General features: G+C 63.7%; 1 protein-coding gene across 1 annotated transcript; it reads right to left on the reverse strand.

Annotated features, from left to right (window-relative positions):
• Positions 1-630: 630 nt before the first annotated feature.
• LOC116829258 (programmed cell death protein 4-like) lies at positions 631-8,801 on the reverse strand. Its single transcript, XM_075066740.1, has 10 exons — positions 8,650-8,801; positions 7,379-7,652; positions 5,811-5,926; positions 5,427-5,555; positions 4,255-4,495; positions 3,548-3,777; positions 3,333-3,440; positions 3,032-3,142; positions 2,617-2,756; positions 631-2,162 (listed from the first exon to the last, which is right to left on the reverse strand). The coding sequence occupies exons 6-10, from the start codon at positions 3,698-3,700 to the stop codon at positions 2,111-2,113; spliced, it is 564 nt and encodes a 187-aa protein (XP_074922841.1). The 5' UTR covers positions 3,701-3,777; positions 4,255-4,495; positions 5,427-5,555; positions 5,811-5,926; positions 7,379-7,652; positions 8,650-8,801; the 3' UTR covers positions 631-2,110.
• Between the last annotated feature and the right edge of the window lie 7,203 nt (positions 8,802-16,004).

Raw genomic sequence — 16,004 nt, forward strand, 5'->3', positions numbered from 1 at the left:
CCGCCCTGCAGCAGCCCCGCGCTCGCGCCGCGCCGCGCCGCCTGCGGGCCCCGCCCGCCTTCTCCGGGCTGCGCCGCCTGCGCTCCCGGGCCATGGCCCCGCCGCCCGAGACAGGGACCGCCGGCCCCGCCCCCAGCGCCACGTCAGCCCGCTGGGCCCCGCCCCCAGCAGCTCTCCGAGCCCCAGCTCGCCACGTCAGCAAACTGGGCCACGCCCCCGCGATCCCTCCTCCACCGACGCCCCCTAATGTCACTCGCTGGCGCGGCCCTTCTACGTCACCATCCTCAGGAGCGCGCGGCTGGAAGGGCGGGCCGCCCCGTCAGCGCAGCTCCCGGCATGCCCCGCGCGGCGCGCACTGGCCGCCGTAGCCCACCGCGCTGCACGCTGGGAGCTGTAGTCCAGGACAGAGGACACATCCAGGCCCCACTGCCCCGGGTGCAGCTCGGTGCCCAGCCCGCGAGCGAGCGGCTTAGCCCGACCTGGACTCACCCGGGCGCAGGCGGGGGGATGGGCTGGCAGCAGGGCCCTGGGGCCCGACCTCCCAGCCCACGCCCTGCACCTGGGGCCACGCTGGGGGGCTGCCCCCTCCCCCGCCCCCGCCGGGGGAGAGAAACCCAGGCTGACAAGCGGTTCCTTGGGACACATCTTTATTGTGTGTATGCACCAGCGCCGCCCCGCAAGCCCGGCAGGGCCGGCCACTCCCGCAGCACCCAGCCGCTGCCTCCCTGCGCCTGGCCCCACGGGGGGCTGACCGGGGGGACAGCCCCCTCAGACTCCCCCCCCAGGTCCCACCTTGCTCATGCGCTGGGGTTTAAGGCCCCTGCCCTGGGAGATGAGGCCCAGCCCGTCACCTCCCTGAAATACCCCCAGCCACAGGCCCCCCAGTTCCACACCCTTCAAATAGCTGCCCTTCGTCAACTGGACCCTCTTAGGCCAGGCAGAACCCCCCACTCCAGCTGTCACCCGGTGCTCCTGCATGCGGCCCGTACCGGTGCTTGGTGCTACCTCCTCCCACTGCTGCAGCCCAGGGGAGCTCCACAGTGATAAGTTGTAGGGTAGCACAAGGCAGTGGACTGCAGGTAATGCTCAGCCAATCACCTTAGGGGCAGAGCTGAGGCTAGTCTCCGGGGCAGTGCTTATGTGGGTCCCAGGGGGAGAGCAGGATCTGTGCCTAGGAGAAGGAGCAGAGCTGAGATGTGGGGAGCTGGGTTTGGCCCCCTTACCTGTGTCACTGCCCATGATGCAAGCTGATCAGTGTGACCCAGAATCCTTTGCTCTGGAGATTGTTCCTGGCCCTTGGCATAAGATAGAAGGAAGCAGCTTGTCCTGTGTGGCCAAGTGCCCAGCCCAGGGGAGAAGCCTGGACATGTCTCTTACAAGCCCCCAGCTCTGCTCTCGGGGCAGCGTAAGGACACACTGCCTTCCCCTAAGACAGGCTGGTCTTACTCAGCCCAGTCTGCAGGCCACGCCCTGGGGTGGGAAGGGGGGCGCCAGGGAGAATGCTGCAGATGGAGTTACAGCCAGGCCTGCGCCTCCAGGCCCCCTCAGCTGGACTGACATGTGGGGTGACCTCAGTTGCTCCTTTGTGGGTAAGGAAGGAATCCCAAAGCCCCCAAGCTGAGCTCCCCCCGCCCGCCTGGGGGTAGAGTAAGAAGCAGGCTCTTTCCTGCACTAGCCAGCATAGGAGGCTGGGGCAGGGGAGAGAGGAAATGCCTTCTTGCTAACCCCACTGCATGGAGCCAAGCTTGGGGCGGGGGCACAGACACAGCATGGTTGTTAAGACACAGCCCCACTAGGCGAGGGAGGGGCATCTCCCAGCTGGGGCTGCAGGGAGGTGGAGGGGGCAAGAGTCCTGCAGCTGCGTCCAGCCCTCCCTTCCAGCTCCAGGGCAGCCCCAGCTGGGAGATCAGCCCACCAGCCCCCTCCCTGCTCCTGGACCCCACCCCACCTCCCCCCCAAGATCCATCACAGCCTCTGCACCGCCCCCTCTGGGGGCTGGGTGGTTCCCTGGCACCGTTCCCAGTTGGAGACAGACAAGGAGGAACTCCAGAGCTGGGGGACATCAATCACCTCCAGGGGACTGTCAGGCTGGGGGGGATGAGATGGCCAGTTACTGCTTGATCTGCCCCCCATCACCCTCGCTCACAAATCGCTTCCGGCCCCTTGAAGAGAGGAAAGACAGGAATGTCAGTGAGCCAGGCCCCAGACAGCCCAGGCCTGGGCTCCCCCTGCATACAGTTCTGCTTGTGCCCCTCACTCCTGACCTGCAGCCCCTGCCAGTCCAACCCAGTCCCCCACAGCTCTGCCAGTGCCCCTCACTCCTGACCCCCAGCTCTGCCGGTGCCCCTCAATCCTGACCTGCAGCCCCTGCTACCTCAGCCCAGGATTCCCCACACAGCTCTGCCGGTGCCCCTGAATCCCAACCCACAGCTCTGCCACCTCAGCCCAGGGCTCCCCACACAGCTCTGCTGGTGCCCCTCAATCCTGACCCGCAGACCCCAGCTATCCCAGCACTGCGCTTCCCCCCACAAGCTCCTTCTATCCCAGCGCTGGGCTCCTCTGCAGTTCTTCTGGTACTCCTCAATCCTGACCCGTAGCCCCACATGCTGCAGGTACCTGGCTGGGCAGGTGTCTCTCAGCTGCTTGGTGATAACTCCCTCCTCAAAGCAGAGATCCACCAGCCGCTCCAGGATACGGTGAGCAAGGGGCACATCCAGGCTGATGTCTCCGAGCTCGTCATAGACTCGCTGAAAGCCCTGGGGGGATCAGGAGAACGGGGATCAGAGCCAGGAATGCTGGGGCAGAGCAGGGAGGGGCCATGATGCCCCCAGGAGACCTCGCTTCCTGGGCTGGGAATGGCAGCCTGTGCTGCACTCAATCCTAGAGGCTGAATCTGCTCCCACAAGGGCCTCCTTGCCCTCTGCTGCAGCCGGCCAGTCTTCCAAGACTTCACGGCTGGCTCCCCCACCCTATTCATGGCACCAACCCAGCCCCTTGCTCACCGGGCTCCTGTCCCAGCTCCGGCACTCACCCGGTTCATCTGGTCCAGGGTCACCAGGCCCGTCTCCCACAGCACTTTGAGCAGTTTTACCATCATGATGACAGGAGTCTCGCCTGTGGACTCCAGCACCATCACTGCAGCCTGCGAGGGTGGAGGAGGGCATCAGCATGGGGTGTGCAGCACCAGCCACTGCTGGCATCATGGGCACCCCCCAGGATCCCACGGCTGGGCCGCAGCAGCCACTGGGGGTGCCAAGGGTACTGCCCCCAGCCAGCACTGGTGATCACAGCACAGCCCCAAACGGACACCCCAGGCCAGGCCTGCGCCCTACCTCATAGACCAGCTCATGATGGAAGTGAGGGACCTCCAGCTCCCGCAGGCAGTGCTCTGCCTCCGACACCTCCCCGGACAGCAGGTACTCACGCAGCAGCAGGTTCATCTGTGGGGAGAGGTAATGAGGGCTCAGCACGGGGAAGGGCAGGCGCCCGCCCAGGCCCCCCCCAGCCCAGGGGCCCAGCCAGCCATCTGGGGGCGCGAGGCGCTCACCTCTTTGATGAGATGCTTCACGGGCCTCTGGCCGCCCCCCACTCCCCACACGTTGTCCAACTGGTTCACGTCCCGTCTAGGACCTGGCCCTGCAGGCAGAGTAGGTTGCTGTTGCCGAGGGAGCCCCTGGGTGTGTGTGTGTCCTGACCACATATGCTCGCGCCTCTGTCAGATGTCTGGGCCAGTTTATTGCCCGGGGCCGTGGCTGACCATTGCCGCCCCTGAACTGCCTGGACCAGCTACAAGGGGCGCGGGATTGTGAGCACGCCGCGGTAAGGTCTCTCCCCTCTCATTGGTCAGAGTCTCGCTCCCTGGCACCAGCCTGGCTGCTCCGTAGCATCCCCGCGAGAGCCCCCTGCCCTTCACTGTCTGCTCCTTGCAGGGCTGCCCTGGACGCGCCGCAGTGCTGGCTCCGCATCAGGCCTGGCACACGACACCTTCCTCTGCCCTGGCCGGGCCGAGGTCCATAGAGCCCCCACCCAACCCCAGGCCCCCCATCACCATGGCAATTGCCAGCCTGGCGCCCCACCCTCAACAAGGGCATTCCCAGCTCCTTCCCTTACCCTATGCCTCCCCCTCCCCCGGGCAATTCCCCCTCTCCAGCTCTCCCACCCCATGACATTCCTGGCCTGCCCCACCAGCCCAGCTGCCTCACTCTGTCTCCCAAGCCCACGCACCCTAACCCTGCCGAAAGAGGTAATCCCCACCCCCACACCTGCGGAGACCTCAGGAGATGTCCAGCGATGAGGTCAGGCAGATCCCTGGGAGGCATCTTGGTCAAAGGCCCTGGCTATGTCCTCTTGAGGTCAATGACTTGTTGCCCACGACGGTCCGAGAGCAGGCGGGAAGGTCAGCTCGCCGGTGGCTGGACCTTGCCCTCTCAGCGCCAGCGACACCAGCCAGCATGCTGGGCGACAGTTGCTTCCTGGCTGCCTAGGTTCAGTACTCCTCACACGTCCGGAGACGCATGGAACGGTCAGCCCAGCCCAGGTTCCCAGGCCCACCCGCCCATCTGTCATCACTCCTCACTCAAGACGGCTCCCAGCGCCAAGCAGCGGGGGACAGCATGCTTCTGCCTTGCCCAAGGTTCAGCTCTCGCGTCTGCGCCCCGCATGCGCAGTAGCCAAGCCCGGCTCCCAGCCCACCCTCACGCCATCCCTTCTCCTCCTCACCTCGATGCCGGCTATCCAGCGCCACAGCCAGCTAGCATGGGGACAGCATTTGCTTCCTGCTGCCCAGGGATTCAAGCTTCCCTCAGCCGCTCCTGTGTGACCAGCACGGCACATTCAGCCCAGCCCCACTCAATCACGGCCTCCATCCCATCCTTCGAACTTGCTCCCAGCCCTACCACCCACACGCCCATCCTCCTCCTCCCTCGACCGGCTCCAGCGCCACAACCGCCAGTTGAGGGCCAGCAATGCTATCTGCTCGCCCAGGTTGCAGCTCCCATCAGCAGGTCCTGTTGCCAGCACAAGCACATCAGACCCAGCCCCACTCCGGGCCTCCACCTCGACTGCTCCCAGCTTACCTCCCCACGGCCATCCCTCCTCCTCCCTGCGACGGCATCCCAGCGCCACAGCCAGTGAGGGGAACAGCAAATGCTTCCTGCTGCCCAGGTTCAGACTCCTCTCAGCAGTCCTGTGCCAGCAACGGCAACGTTCAGTAACCAGCACCCACTCACGGACCTCCTACCTCTCGACTGCTCCCAGCCTATTACCCCGCCAATCCTCTTCCTCCCTCGACGGCTCCAAGTGCCCTTACTCTGGTATTACAGGGAGCGCCCGGGCCTAGCCAAGATGGAAGATGTGGCCCTGAAAATTCCTCCCAGACCAAAAAGCCCGCCGGGGAGGGGTGTCGGGGAGGTTTGCCTCTCCAAGACTCATCCAATCACCATCCAAGGGCAGTCCCCGTGCTCAACGTACTCCGGCACCTTGGGGTGCACATTCTTCTCCAAGCTCCCCCCTCCTTCCAGCTCCGGACGTCCACTGTGGCATAGACCGTCGTCGCCCTTGTAAGGAGGGGCCAGAGGGCCTTCACAGCCGAGCGGAGCACCCCTAGGGTGAGACAGAGCCCCACCCACAATGACAGCACCAGTCCAGAGCAGCTGGCATGGCTGAAGTCGGGCGGAGCAAGGCAGGGCAGGCCACGCGTGGCAGCAGTTGGATGGGTGCTGAAGTCCAAGCTCTCGTGACACTGGGCTCCTGGGGGAGGGAGGAAGGGCCTGGGACTGCTGCCCACTGCACTTGCCCTTGGGATCGTTTACCTAGAGATGAACTCGTTCGTAGTTGAGAGTCCCTGTTGACGTCATTCTGTTGGGCTCCTGGTAGCCCGTTCACACAGGCCAGGGGCACCCCACACGCCCTTGCCCCGCAGCGCCACCTGACAGGGGACACACAGGTTTCAGCCACCCCCCATGGGCACCAGCATCCAGCTGGGCACCAACTCAAGCTCTGGCCTGCTACAGAAAGGTGGAACACACGGGGCTCCTGAGAAAGGGCCGTGCACTGCTCAGCACCCCAAAGCCCAGGACAGAGCTGGACCCAGAAGCAGCAAGGCTGTCAGCCCAGGGCATGACTGTGCGTGTTATCACACGTGGTCACGTGAGTTCAGTGGGGGCAGACAACCACCAGCACATGGAACATGGAAGGAGCGGTTCCCACCAGCCAAGCAAGGAAGAGCAGAGGGACTGCGTTGGGAGATTGCGGGAGAATCGCGAGGAGGATCCTGTGTTTTGGGGCAGCGGGAGTGGTGGGGGAGGGAGCAGGGGCTGCACTGTGTCGGTGGGGGGACTCGGGAGCTGCAATGTGGGGCAGCAGTGAACCAGGAGGGACTGAGGCTGAAACCGACGAGACCAGCGTGTGCCCCAGGCAGCAGGAGCTGCACACTGTGATGCGAGAAGGGAGCTGGTGGGGACTGGTGAGCCTGCAATGTGAGGCAGGGGTGCCCCAAGCAGCAGTGAGGGCCAGGGGATGCGAGAAGCTGCCCGCGAGTGACAGCAGGTGAAGCCTGCAACTGTGAGGCAGGCTGTGCCCAGAGGGGATGCATGAGAAGGCCAGGGGATTGGTGGAGGAACTGGGGTCAGGCAGCTGCAATGGTGAGGGCAGGGGTGTGCCCCAAGGCAAGAGGAGGGACAGGGGGATGCAGGGAGGGAAGTAGGGGGGCAGGGAGGCCTGCACTTGAGGCAGGGGTGTGCCCCCAAGGCAGCAGGAGGGCAGGGAGGGAAGGTGGGGGGGCCAGGGAGCCTCCCCGTGAGGGCAGGGGTGTGCCCGCAAGGCAGCAGGAAGGGGCAGGGATGCAGGGAGGGAAGGGGGGGGCAGGGAGCCTGCACTGTGAGCACCCCAACAGCAGAGGACAGGAGGGAAGTTGGGGGGCAGGGAGCCTCCACGGTGAGGCAGGGGTCCCCAAGGCAGCGGAGGAGGGGCAGGAGGGAAGTGGGGGCAGGGAGGCCTCCACAAGTGAGGCCAGGGGTGGCCCAAGGCAGCAGGAGGGCAGGGGGATCAGGGAGGGAAGTCGGGGGGCCAGGAGCCTGCAATTCGGTGAGGCAGGGGTGTGCCCCAAGGCAGCGGAGGGGCAGGAGGGAAGTGGGGGGGGCAGGGAGCCTCCACGGTGAGGACAGGGGTGTGCCCCAAGGCAGCAGGAGGGGCAGGGGGGGGGATGCAGGGAGGGAAGTGGGGGGGCAGGGAGCCTGCACTGTGAGGCAGGGGTGTGCCCCAAGGCAGCAGGAGGGGCAGGGAGGGAAGTGGGGGGGGCAGGGAGCCTCCACAGTGAGGCAGGGGTGTGCCCCGAGGCAGCAGAGGGGCCGGGGGCCTGCACTGGGCAGCTGCACCTCACCTTTCTTGGGGAGCCCACGGCCCTTGCCGATGCGCGACTTCCTGTCGTTGGTCTTGCCCTTGGGGCTGCTGGGGTCGGGGCTGGGCTCCCCCCCCTCGGGGGCCGGCTCCCGGGTGGAGTCCCGGGACGAGGTGCGCCGCAGGCGCCGCTTGGCCTTGGCCTTGAGCCGAGCTTCGTGCAGGGCCTTCTCCTGTGGGGTCCAGGGGCGGGACCCGTCGCCATCCATCAGCTCCTCCTCCAGAGCCTCGTCCTCTGAGCCTGCCTGGCCCGTGGCCTGCAAGGGATGCTGGTGTCAGAGACGCCCCGTGGACTCCCCACGCCCGCTCCCCAGAGCAGCACTGGGAGCCAGGGGCTGCCCCACAGAGCCCTTCCTTTCCACATCCACCCCGACTCCAGTCCCGGCCTTGCCCAGCAAGGGGCGCTCTAGGCAGCAGCTGGCTGTGAGTTCACACAGCTCCAGACAGCCTCCCACACCAGGGGGAAGTGGAAGAGCCAAGCAGGGGAGCAGCCTGGGGCCTTGCCTGCAGGCTGGAGGGCAGCTGAGGGGCTGCCCCATTCCTCCCCCCGAGGGATGCAGACAGCTGCAGGACAGGTCTCTGCCCTCAACCTCACTATGGGGGGTAGCACCCTCCTGCTGCACCCCCAGGCTGAGGGCAGAGTCGCTCAGACAGGCCAGGCTCCTGGCATCCCAGGCCATGCGAACGGCTGAGTTCGCCGCTGGGAGAGAGAGAATACGGAGAATTGGGCTAGAGTCAGGCAGGACCGGGCAACCCCCACCAGTGCCCCCCACTCCCGACCCACAGCCCCCTGGGCTCCCCAACCCCCACCAGTGCCCCCCACTCCCGACCCACAGCCCCCTGGGCTCCCCAGCCCCCGCTAGCGCCCCCAGGATGGACAGAAGCGCGGGGGGAGCTCGTGCCCCGTGGCGCTCGGCCCAGCGCACATGGTGACAGGGCAGAACACGCCTGGGGGCGCTGGGGGCCGGGAATGGAGCCACGGGGGGGCGGGACCGGCGGGGCCAGAAGGAACTGGCGGGGCGCAGATTGGGGGGTCTGGGGGGCTCGGGAGGGGATTGGGGGGGTGCGGGGGCAGGGGGCGCTGCTGAGGGGATAGGGCGGGGCCGGGGGCTTGGGGGGTTGGAGTAAGGGGGCGGGAGGGGGGCCGCGCGGGGCGGGGCGGAGGGGATTGGGGGCGGGGCCGGCGCGGCGCCGAAGGGAACTTGGCGGGGCGCAGATGGGGGGGGCCTGGGGGGCTCGCGCGCGGGATGCTGCAAGGGCGGGGCGGCCGAGCCGCGGGCGGGGCTGGACCTGACCCGACCATGGCCGCTAGTCGGCAGCTTCCAAGCGGGCGCGATGCACCTGATTCCCGCCGGAAGCCCGAGCCCGAAAGCTCCGCTGCGCCTCGCTGCTCCGCGCCGCCGCCCGCCTGACGGGAAGGACCACCGGGGGGCGGGTTGATCTGAAACAGCTGCGCGTGCAGCCTGGCAGGCCGCAGAAGCCCGGCTGGCCCCAGCTCCCAGCCGCGGCGCCCAAGTGTTCTTTACCCGCCCTATCGTTGCCAGCAGTGGGGTCGGGTGCGCTGGCACGGTACCAATTGGTCCCCGCTGTCGGTCATCCGCGCGCCTGTTCTAGCGGGTCCTCCGGGAGCGACGGCTGTCCACAACTCCTTCGTGACGGAACCTTCAGTGTAGCGTGGGGATGGGGTGCTATGTGGTTTATTGCGTATTCCGTGTTGTCCTCTTGTTGGTTTCGCTTTTGTGTTGTGGGTGGTTGGGGCATGGGAGGCGGTATCGTCTGGTATTTTTATCTGTCTTCTATGGGTGCCGGTTGCGTGGGTGGGGCAGTGGTTAGGGGTACCTGATTCCCTTTTCATAAGTGGCGTTCTCGGGTCTGGTTTTTGGGGGGGGTCTATGGTGTATTGCGGAACTGCTTGATCCTTGTTTGTTTGTTCCTCATTTGGTGCTTGGTTTTCCTGTTCGTTGGGGGTGTCAGTGTGATGCGGACCGGACCCGGTGGCGCGGGTGGTGGGGTGTCAGGGAGTCGGTACTCGATCTCTGGGGCTGTCGTGGGGGGGGGCAGGGAGCTGGACGTGACCCTGTGGGCGCCGCTGGGGGGGTGGCATGTTGGAGCTTTTTTTTTTTGGAACGTTGTACTCTTCGGTGGTCCGCGGGTGGGGGTGTGTGTGCCAGTGGATTGTCTGTACGTGACCATGTGATTCTGTGGTGAGGGGGTGGGTTGTTGGCCAGGGAGTCGGACGGACTTCTCTATGGTGCTGGTTCTCGCGGGGGGTGTGGTCTAGGGAGCGGGACCTTGACTTCGTGGGCGTTCGTGGGGGGGGGGGTGCAGGGAGCGCCTTGAGCCTCAGGACGGGGATGGTGGTGGTGGGCGCAGGGAGTGTCGGACCGACCCAGGTTACGTTTTTTTGTCCGTGGCTTGTGGGTGGTGGGTCAAGTGTGAGGTCTGGTGACGCGGACCCAGGGAGTTCCGGGGCGGGGCGGGGGCAGGGTAGCGGACGGGATACCAGACGTTGGGGGGGGGGGCTAGGTTGTAATGGCGGACGACCCAGACGGGAGGGGTGGGGCGGGAGCGGACTGACCCAGGGCCCGCGGGGGGGGCAGGGAGCGGACTGACCCAGGACTTCCGGGCGGGGGGGGCAGTGGAGCGGACGCGGGTAGATAGGAGACCAGGGGTCTAGGTCTGTGCACTGGATCCATCCCTGAGACCCCAGTATCACACCCCACTGCTCTCTCTTGGGCCCAACCCCAGTGATCCTTGCCCTGAACAGGGTTGTGCTGGAAGGGGGCAGCCAGGAGTGACAGATCTGGGTGAGGAGTGTGCTAACTGTCCTTCACCTGGGCAAAATTAAGGGGCAATTAAATGCCCTGTTGTGTTGTGAGAGCTGAAAGAAAGGAGAGCTACTACGCAAAGTACTGGCAAGGCCAGACCCAGAGGTAAGCCCTGAGGCTGATGGAATTTCCTGGGAACTGGTTGTCACACAGGAGCTTGGGCATTGACTGATGCAGCTCTTGTATCTGGGTGTGAGAAAGCCCAGAGAAAGGAGCAGGCAGCGAGAGAAGCAGTGGTCGCCATGGCCTGGAGAGGGAGCACAGTGCTGCTGAGGCTCAGGGCTGGCTGGAGGGGCAGACATGGGACTAGTAAGGGAACTACCTGCATACTTCTGCTGTGTCCAGGGAACCAGGACCTAGTGTGTTGTTTGTGAATGAACTGGACTGTGCCACAGCAATACCGGCTGACTTGAATCAGCCCTTTCTCCCCATGATGGAAACTGCCTGCAAGGCCCCCGCTGTCAGCTAAAGCCCACCACTCACACACAGGGGCAAGAACACTGCAGGCCCCATGCTGGGAGAGCTGAAGGTGGTAGGGGACAGGGAGACCAGAGGGCTGGAGGCCAGATCTGTCTTGACCCCAGCCTCTGGCTGACAGCGTGTAGGGAAGTTATGGCCCCAACTTCCAGCCACCTCAGGGGGCAAAGTAGACCCCAGGGCTCTGCCTAGGAACCTGCGGCTGCTCCCTCCCTTGCTGTGGGCCTCCCCACCAGTGCAATGGGCCCATGGCCGGGCTGCCCCTTGGCTCTCTCTGCAATTCACTGTGGTGGACATAATATAATATATGGAGATTATACTATCTCCTAGAACTGGAAGGGATGTGCAGGAGCCAGAGGAGCAGGGACCCGGGACCCCTGATGGAGGCTGGGCATGGAGCTTGGCTGGATGACAAGGGAGCAGTGGCCTAAGAACTATTCCTCAGAGACAAAGGAATGGGGGGGATGGCAAACCCTTGGGGACCAACCCACCACAGGGGGAGCTCAGGACTTGCCTAGCCCCAAGGTGAAAGGAGGCTGCAGCGCTCAGCTCTGGGATTCCTTTGTAAATGCTTCAGTGCCTGCCAGCCCCTCCTCCATCACCCTCCCCAGTTCCTATGCCCGGTTTCCCCCATCCTACACCACCACCTTTCTGCCTCCCTGCCACCCAGCCCAGCTGCATGGACCCAGCCAGGAGCGCTGCAGGGTAATGCTGCACCATGCTGCACCTTCTCAGGCTGTTCCTGGGGCCTGGGGGTGCAGGCGTAGCCTCCCTGCACATCCACGCGGGCTCAGAGCACTGACACCAGGCAGCTGTCCAGCTGCTCTCCACTCCCCCCTCCTGCTCCCAGGGGAGCTCCCGGGAAGCAGGCTCCTGCATCGGGCAGGGCTGGCAGAGGAAGGAGGGGGCGTTTCTGGGATGCAGCCAGAGCAGTGTGGGCAGCCCAGCAATGGCTGTTGTCCCTCACCCCCTGCCCAGCAAGAGGAGGCTGGCCCTGGGGCCCGGTTGAGGGGTTGCCTCTCTGTGCTGATCCATCACCCATCCACTGGCTCTTGGGCGCTGTGGGCTTGCAGCGAACGGTGCCCTGACCTGTGGTGCAGCTGTGGGCTTGTGGTGGGCAGTGTGGTGCACCGGGGTGGCTCTGGGCTCATGGGTGGTGGCTATGGGCAGTGCCCTGCCCCATGGCGGTTGTGGGCTCCTGGCAGGCAGTGCCCTACCCTGCAGTGGGCGGCTGTGGGCTAGCGGGTGGTGGCTGTGGGCAGTGCCCTGTCCCATGGCAGCTGGCTCCCAAATAATCACGTGTATTAACTCTACACGGATATGCCAAGCCTAGCTTAACGCACACTGCTGCTCCCCCTTGCTTCCAACACAGAAAACAGAGGCCACCAGCAGAACCCCCACGCCCTTTCGAGGAACCCACTCTGTCCCTATATGCTGCTGGTAGTTGAACCGGCTCGTGGCTTCAGTGATGCTGTGAGACTCAGACAGCAGCAATGTGGCCTCGTACACTTTAATGGCAGTCAGGACACCGGCTGTGGCTCGTGTCTCCTTTGCAGCAGAGGGGGCAGCTGAAAGCTAGTTGTGCGGTGTGGGAACATCTCACTTTTGTCTGCAGTCAATGAATGGGATTGGAAAAGACCAAAGTCACTACACTTTGATCTGAAGACCAAAATCCATCTTGTTTTCTTTCAACTTCCTTGTGCTGTCCCACTGGAACACGGCCTAATCTTACATAAGAACGGCCAGACTGGGTCAGACCAATGGTCCATCTAGCCCAGTGTCCTGTCTGCCGACTGGCCAGTGCCAGGTTCCCCAGAGAGAATGAGCAGAACAGGGAATCATCAAGTGATCCATCCTGTCACCCAGTCCCAGCTTCTGGCAAACAGAAACCAGGGACACCATGTTGAACCAACCCAAAGCCTTCAGCCGCACACCAGTCATGTAGCCAAGAGATCACTTGCAACACTTTCTGCCTTGTCACACGGGGGCCGGTGGACTCTCAAAGACGCTCACTTGGACTTCCCTTTACTTCTGCTCCCTTCCAAGTTGCCCGAGGCCTCCTATAATCTGTGTGGTTCTATGGGCTGCTGTGTCATTGGTTCCAATGTGCGTCAGCAGCCCTGGGGGAGACCTGCCAGCCAGCCTCTGAATCCCGTGGTTACAGCTCCTGTTTTCACGTGGGCAGACAGCACTGTCCCGTGGGCTCGTGTCCCTGCCTGAATTCTCTTCCACTCCTCTTGGAGTCACCACTGATGACTGGTTGCATTCTTGCAATGGTGGAAACAACTCTAGCTGTAGCTGCTTATTTCAGACCACAACGCCCCCCAGCCCCGGGTTTGTCCTCTGTATATTTTTGTTCCAGGTTCTCCTGTCCTTGATTTGCTGAGTATCTGAACACATTTTGATCGGTCTAGCTGGGCTGAGACACTCCTGGCTCTGTGCTCTCTCGGTCAGACGTTGCCAGTCTGCTGCTTTGGTTCCTCCTCGCTCCACTTCCCTCGTTGCTGATCCTTTCCCTTGGGGCAGCGGGACAATGTTGTCTGAATCTGGCTCTGCAGCATGCAGGAAAACAAAAACTTCTTGGACATCGTTGTGACGTATGGTACCAGACCAAGTATCTTCTCCTCTGGTGTAGCCGGAAATATGTTCTGTCCTCTGGCAGACAAAACCAGCACAGCCAGGGCAGGGCAGGGCAGGGCAGGGCAGAGCAGCAGTTCCCTCATCCATGGTTAGAGCCATACCTTAGACAGGATCAAGCTGCCTCTCTGACCTCTCCCCAGTTTGCCCCTCCTGTTTACTTGGCAGGTGACCTGGATTAAGCCTCACTGCTCAGCTCTCTCCCTCGCAAACAGGGCAGGAATACACAGTCAAACACAAGTTTTGTTCAAAGCCCCAGGGGTCCCAGCAACAAGGGCCTTCCCTGAGATACAGACCTGTCTCCTCTCTCCCTGTTTGCCAGCAGCCAAGTGGGCGACAGGGGATGGATCACTGGACGATTCCCTGTTCTGTTCACTCCCTCTGGGAAGCCTGACACTGGCCAGACGGCTGACAGGACACTGGGCTAGAGGAGCATTGGTCTGACCCAGTCTGGCTGTTCTTATGTTCTCGTCAGTCCAGGGCCCACAGTCGAGCCATGCAGCTCTCACAGAGAACAACCAACCAACACTCGCAAGTCCCTTTACCTGCAAGGCCATGGGGTCACTGATACCCTGTTACCACTCCCAAACCTTTCCAAGGGGGTGTTTTGGGGGAGGAGCCACTGATTTGTGAACATTTTTCTTTGCAAGTCCGGGAGTTCCACAGCTCAGCCACACCAGAGCAGCTGAGAGAGGAGATTTATTCTGTCACGAGGAGCCAGTGAAAACCCAGCTCCTTAGTCAAACTCCACGACCAAAGTAGCAGTGGGGCAGCGGTGACCCATAACAGCCTACTGCTCAGGAAGGAAGCTGCAGGTGGACAGGCAGCGGTGAGGAGCTGTCACTCGGGGTGTCATGTACAACCCACCAAACCCCAAATGGAAAGGAGTCATCACCACACCCAGGCACGTGCCTTTGGTGAACTCACACTGGTCTCTGCCACTGATTTAGTTGTAAGGAGCTAAGACTGAGGAACTAACTTCTGCCCTGTGCGTGCCCACAGCAAGCAGAACACAGCTCAGAGCCCCAGGGCCGTTCCCTTTCCAGGACTCCCCAGCGCCTGGAGCCTGCAGCGACACTGCCCCACGAAGTGAGGCCTGCCAAAGCTGCTCCATGCAGCCACAGCACCGGTGTGTCTTACCGGCTCAGATCCCAGGAGCTCAGCAGGGCTGGTGGCAGTAGGGGGCGCTAATGCCCTGGCATGGTGCTAGAGGATCTGTGCTGCAGGGAGCAGGTTGGGGGCTCAGTAGGGGCGCTGACCCCAGTGCCGGGCCAGGGGCACGGGGCTGTTCATAGTTTGCAGGGCGCCTGGTCCATGCAGCCAGGCCAGAGTCACTGGGCCGAGCTGTTTGTGGGGGGCAGCGGCTCCCCCCAGAACACATAGGCTGTCTGCCACCCTGCTCAAGCCAGCGGCTCCCTGCAGAGCTGGCTGCAGGCAGAGAGCCTGGCCCAGGGGCAGCTCAGACAGGAGCCAGCCCCAGCCCTCTCCTGCTGATGGCTGTGGGGGCCTTGGCTCAGGGAGTTCTGCGCCCAGCTGTCCTTGCAGAGGCTCATTGCATGCTGGGATATGTAGTCCCAAGGGGAGAGTGGCTGTGGTGTGCTCCAGGAGGCAGGTCAGGGAATGTGCCACCCTGCCAGGCAGGGTCGGCGTTTCCATTTAGGCTACCTAGGTGGTCGCCTAGGGCACCAGGATTTGGGGGGGTGGCAATTCGGCAGCGGGGGGTCCTTCTACGCTCCAGGTCTTCGGCGGCAATTCTGCAGCGGGTCCTTCACTTGCTCTGGGACCCGCCGCTGAAGTGCCCCGGAGACAGGGAGCGTGGAAAGCCCCCCCCCCCCCCAAACTGCCACCGACCGGGAGCGCGGAAGGACCCCCGCAGCTAGGGCGCCACAAACCATGGTGCCAGTCCTGCTGCCAGGCACGCCTTGGCTGGCCAGGCCGGGGGGCAGCGGATCCCATGGGGGTAGAACAGAACCACAGAGCCATGGAGCTTTGAGGCTACTTGGCTGCTGTATTTCTAACCATGCATACGGGGAGCCCAGCTACTCAGGGCTCCGCACTCTTGGTGCAGGGCAGGCTGGGCACCCTCCAGCGCCGTGTGCTGTGCAGCCGCAGGGAGAGCCACTCCTGCTGGGTGCTCAGGAGGTAGGACTCCGGGGTGCAGCTGCCTTGCAGGTAGCTGAGGAGGTCGGAGCTCTGGGTCTCCAGGGCGGTGCTGTTGCGCAAGGCCTGCACGTCCAGGCTCTCCAGGCTGTTCAGGCTGCCAGTGGGGAAGTCCTGAGTGCGGACACCATTGTGTGAGCCTGGGCCAAGGAGAGGAGATGTCAGCCGGGGGGGGGGCATGAGGGGAGGTTAGCCGGGGGGAGTGAAGCTAGGAGAGGTTAGCCAGGGAAGTGAGACTCCCATCGACACGGTGCGGCAGCTGGTGCAGTCAGAGGAGTCTGGCCTGTCGCCTGAGATCAAGCAGTCGGTGCTGTCGCTGCGCATCTTCCAGCAGATGGACAACGCCATTGTCTGCCTCTTGCAGCAGCCAGCAGCAAGGCCTGCCTGCCCTCCCACACCTGGAGTCCTTCCGCAAGTGCTGGATGCTGTGGGGCTGGGCTGGAGGGCCAACAGGCTGCACTGCCCCAGCCAGGTGCATGAGGCAGGTCAGAGATCGGAGCCCGGACA

Source organism: Chelonoidis abingdonii, chromosome 5 (genome assembly GCF_003597395.2).
Source record: "Chelonoidis abingdonii isolate Lonesome George chromosome 5, CheloAbing_2.0, whole genome shotgun sequence".
Taxonomy (NCBI): Eukaryota; Metazoa; Chordata; order Testudines; family Testudinidae; genus Chelonoidis; species Chelonoidis abingdonii.

Bases quoted from the DNA above. Each gene is read 5' to 3' on its own strand.
- LOC116829258 (XM_075066740.1), bottom strand. From the start codon at position 3,700: ATGTGGTCAGGACACACACACACCCAGGGGCTCCCTCGGCAACAGCAA. The intron at 2,757-3,031 runs GTGAGTGCCGGA...TGATCCCCCCAG, and splicing joins CCCTGGACCAGATGAACCGG to GGCTTTCAGCGAGTCTATGA. The intron at 2,163-2,616 runs GTACCTGCAGCA...CCTCTCTTCAAG, and splicing joins AGAGACACCTGCCCAGCCAG to GGGCCGGAAGCGATTTGTGA.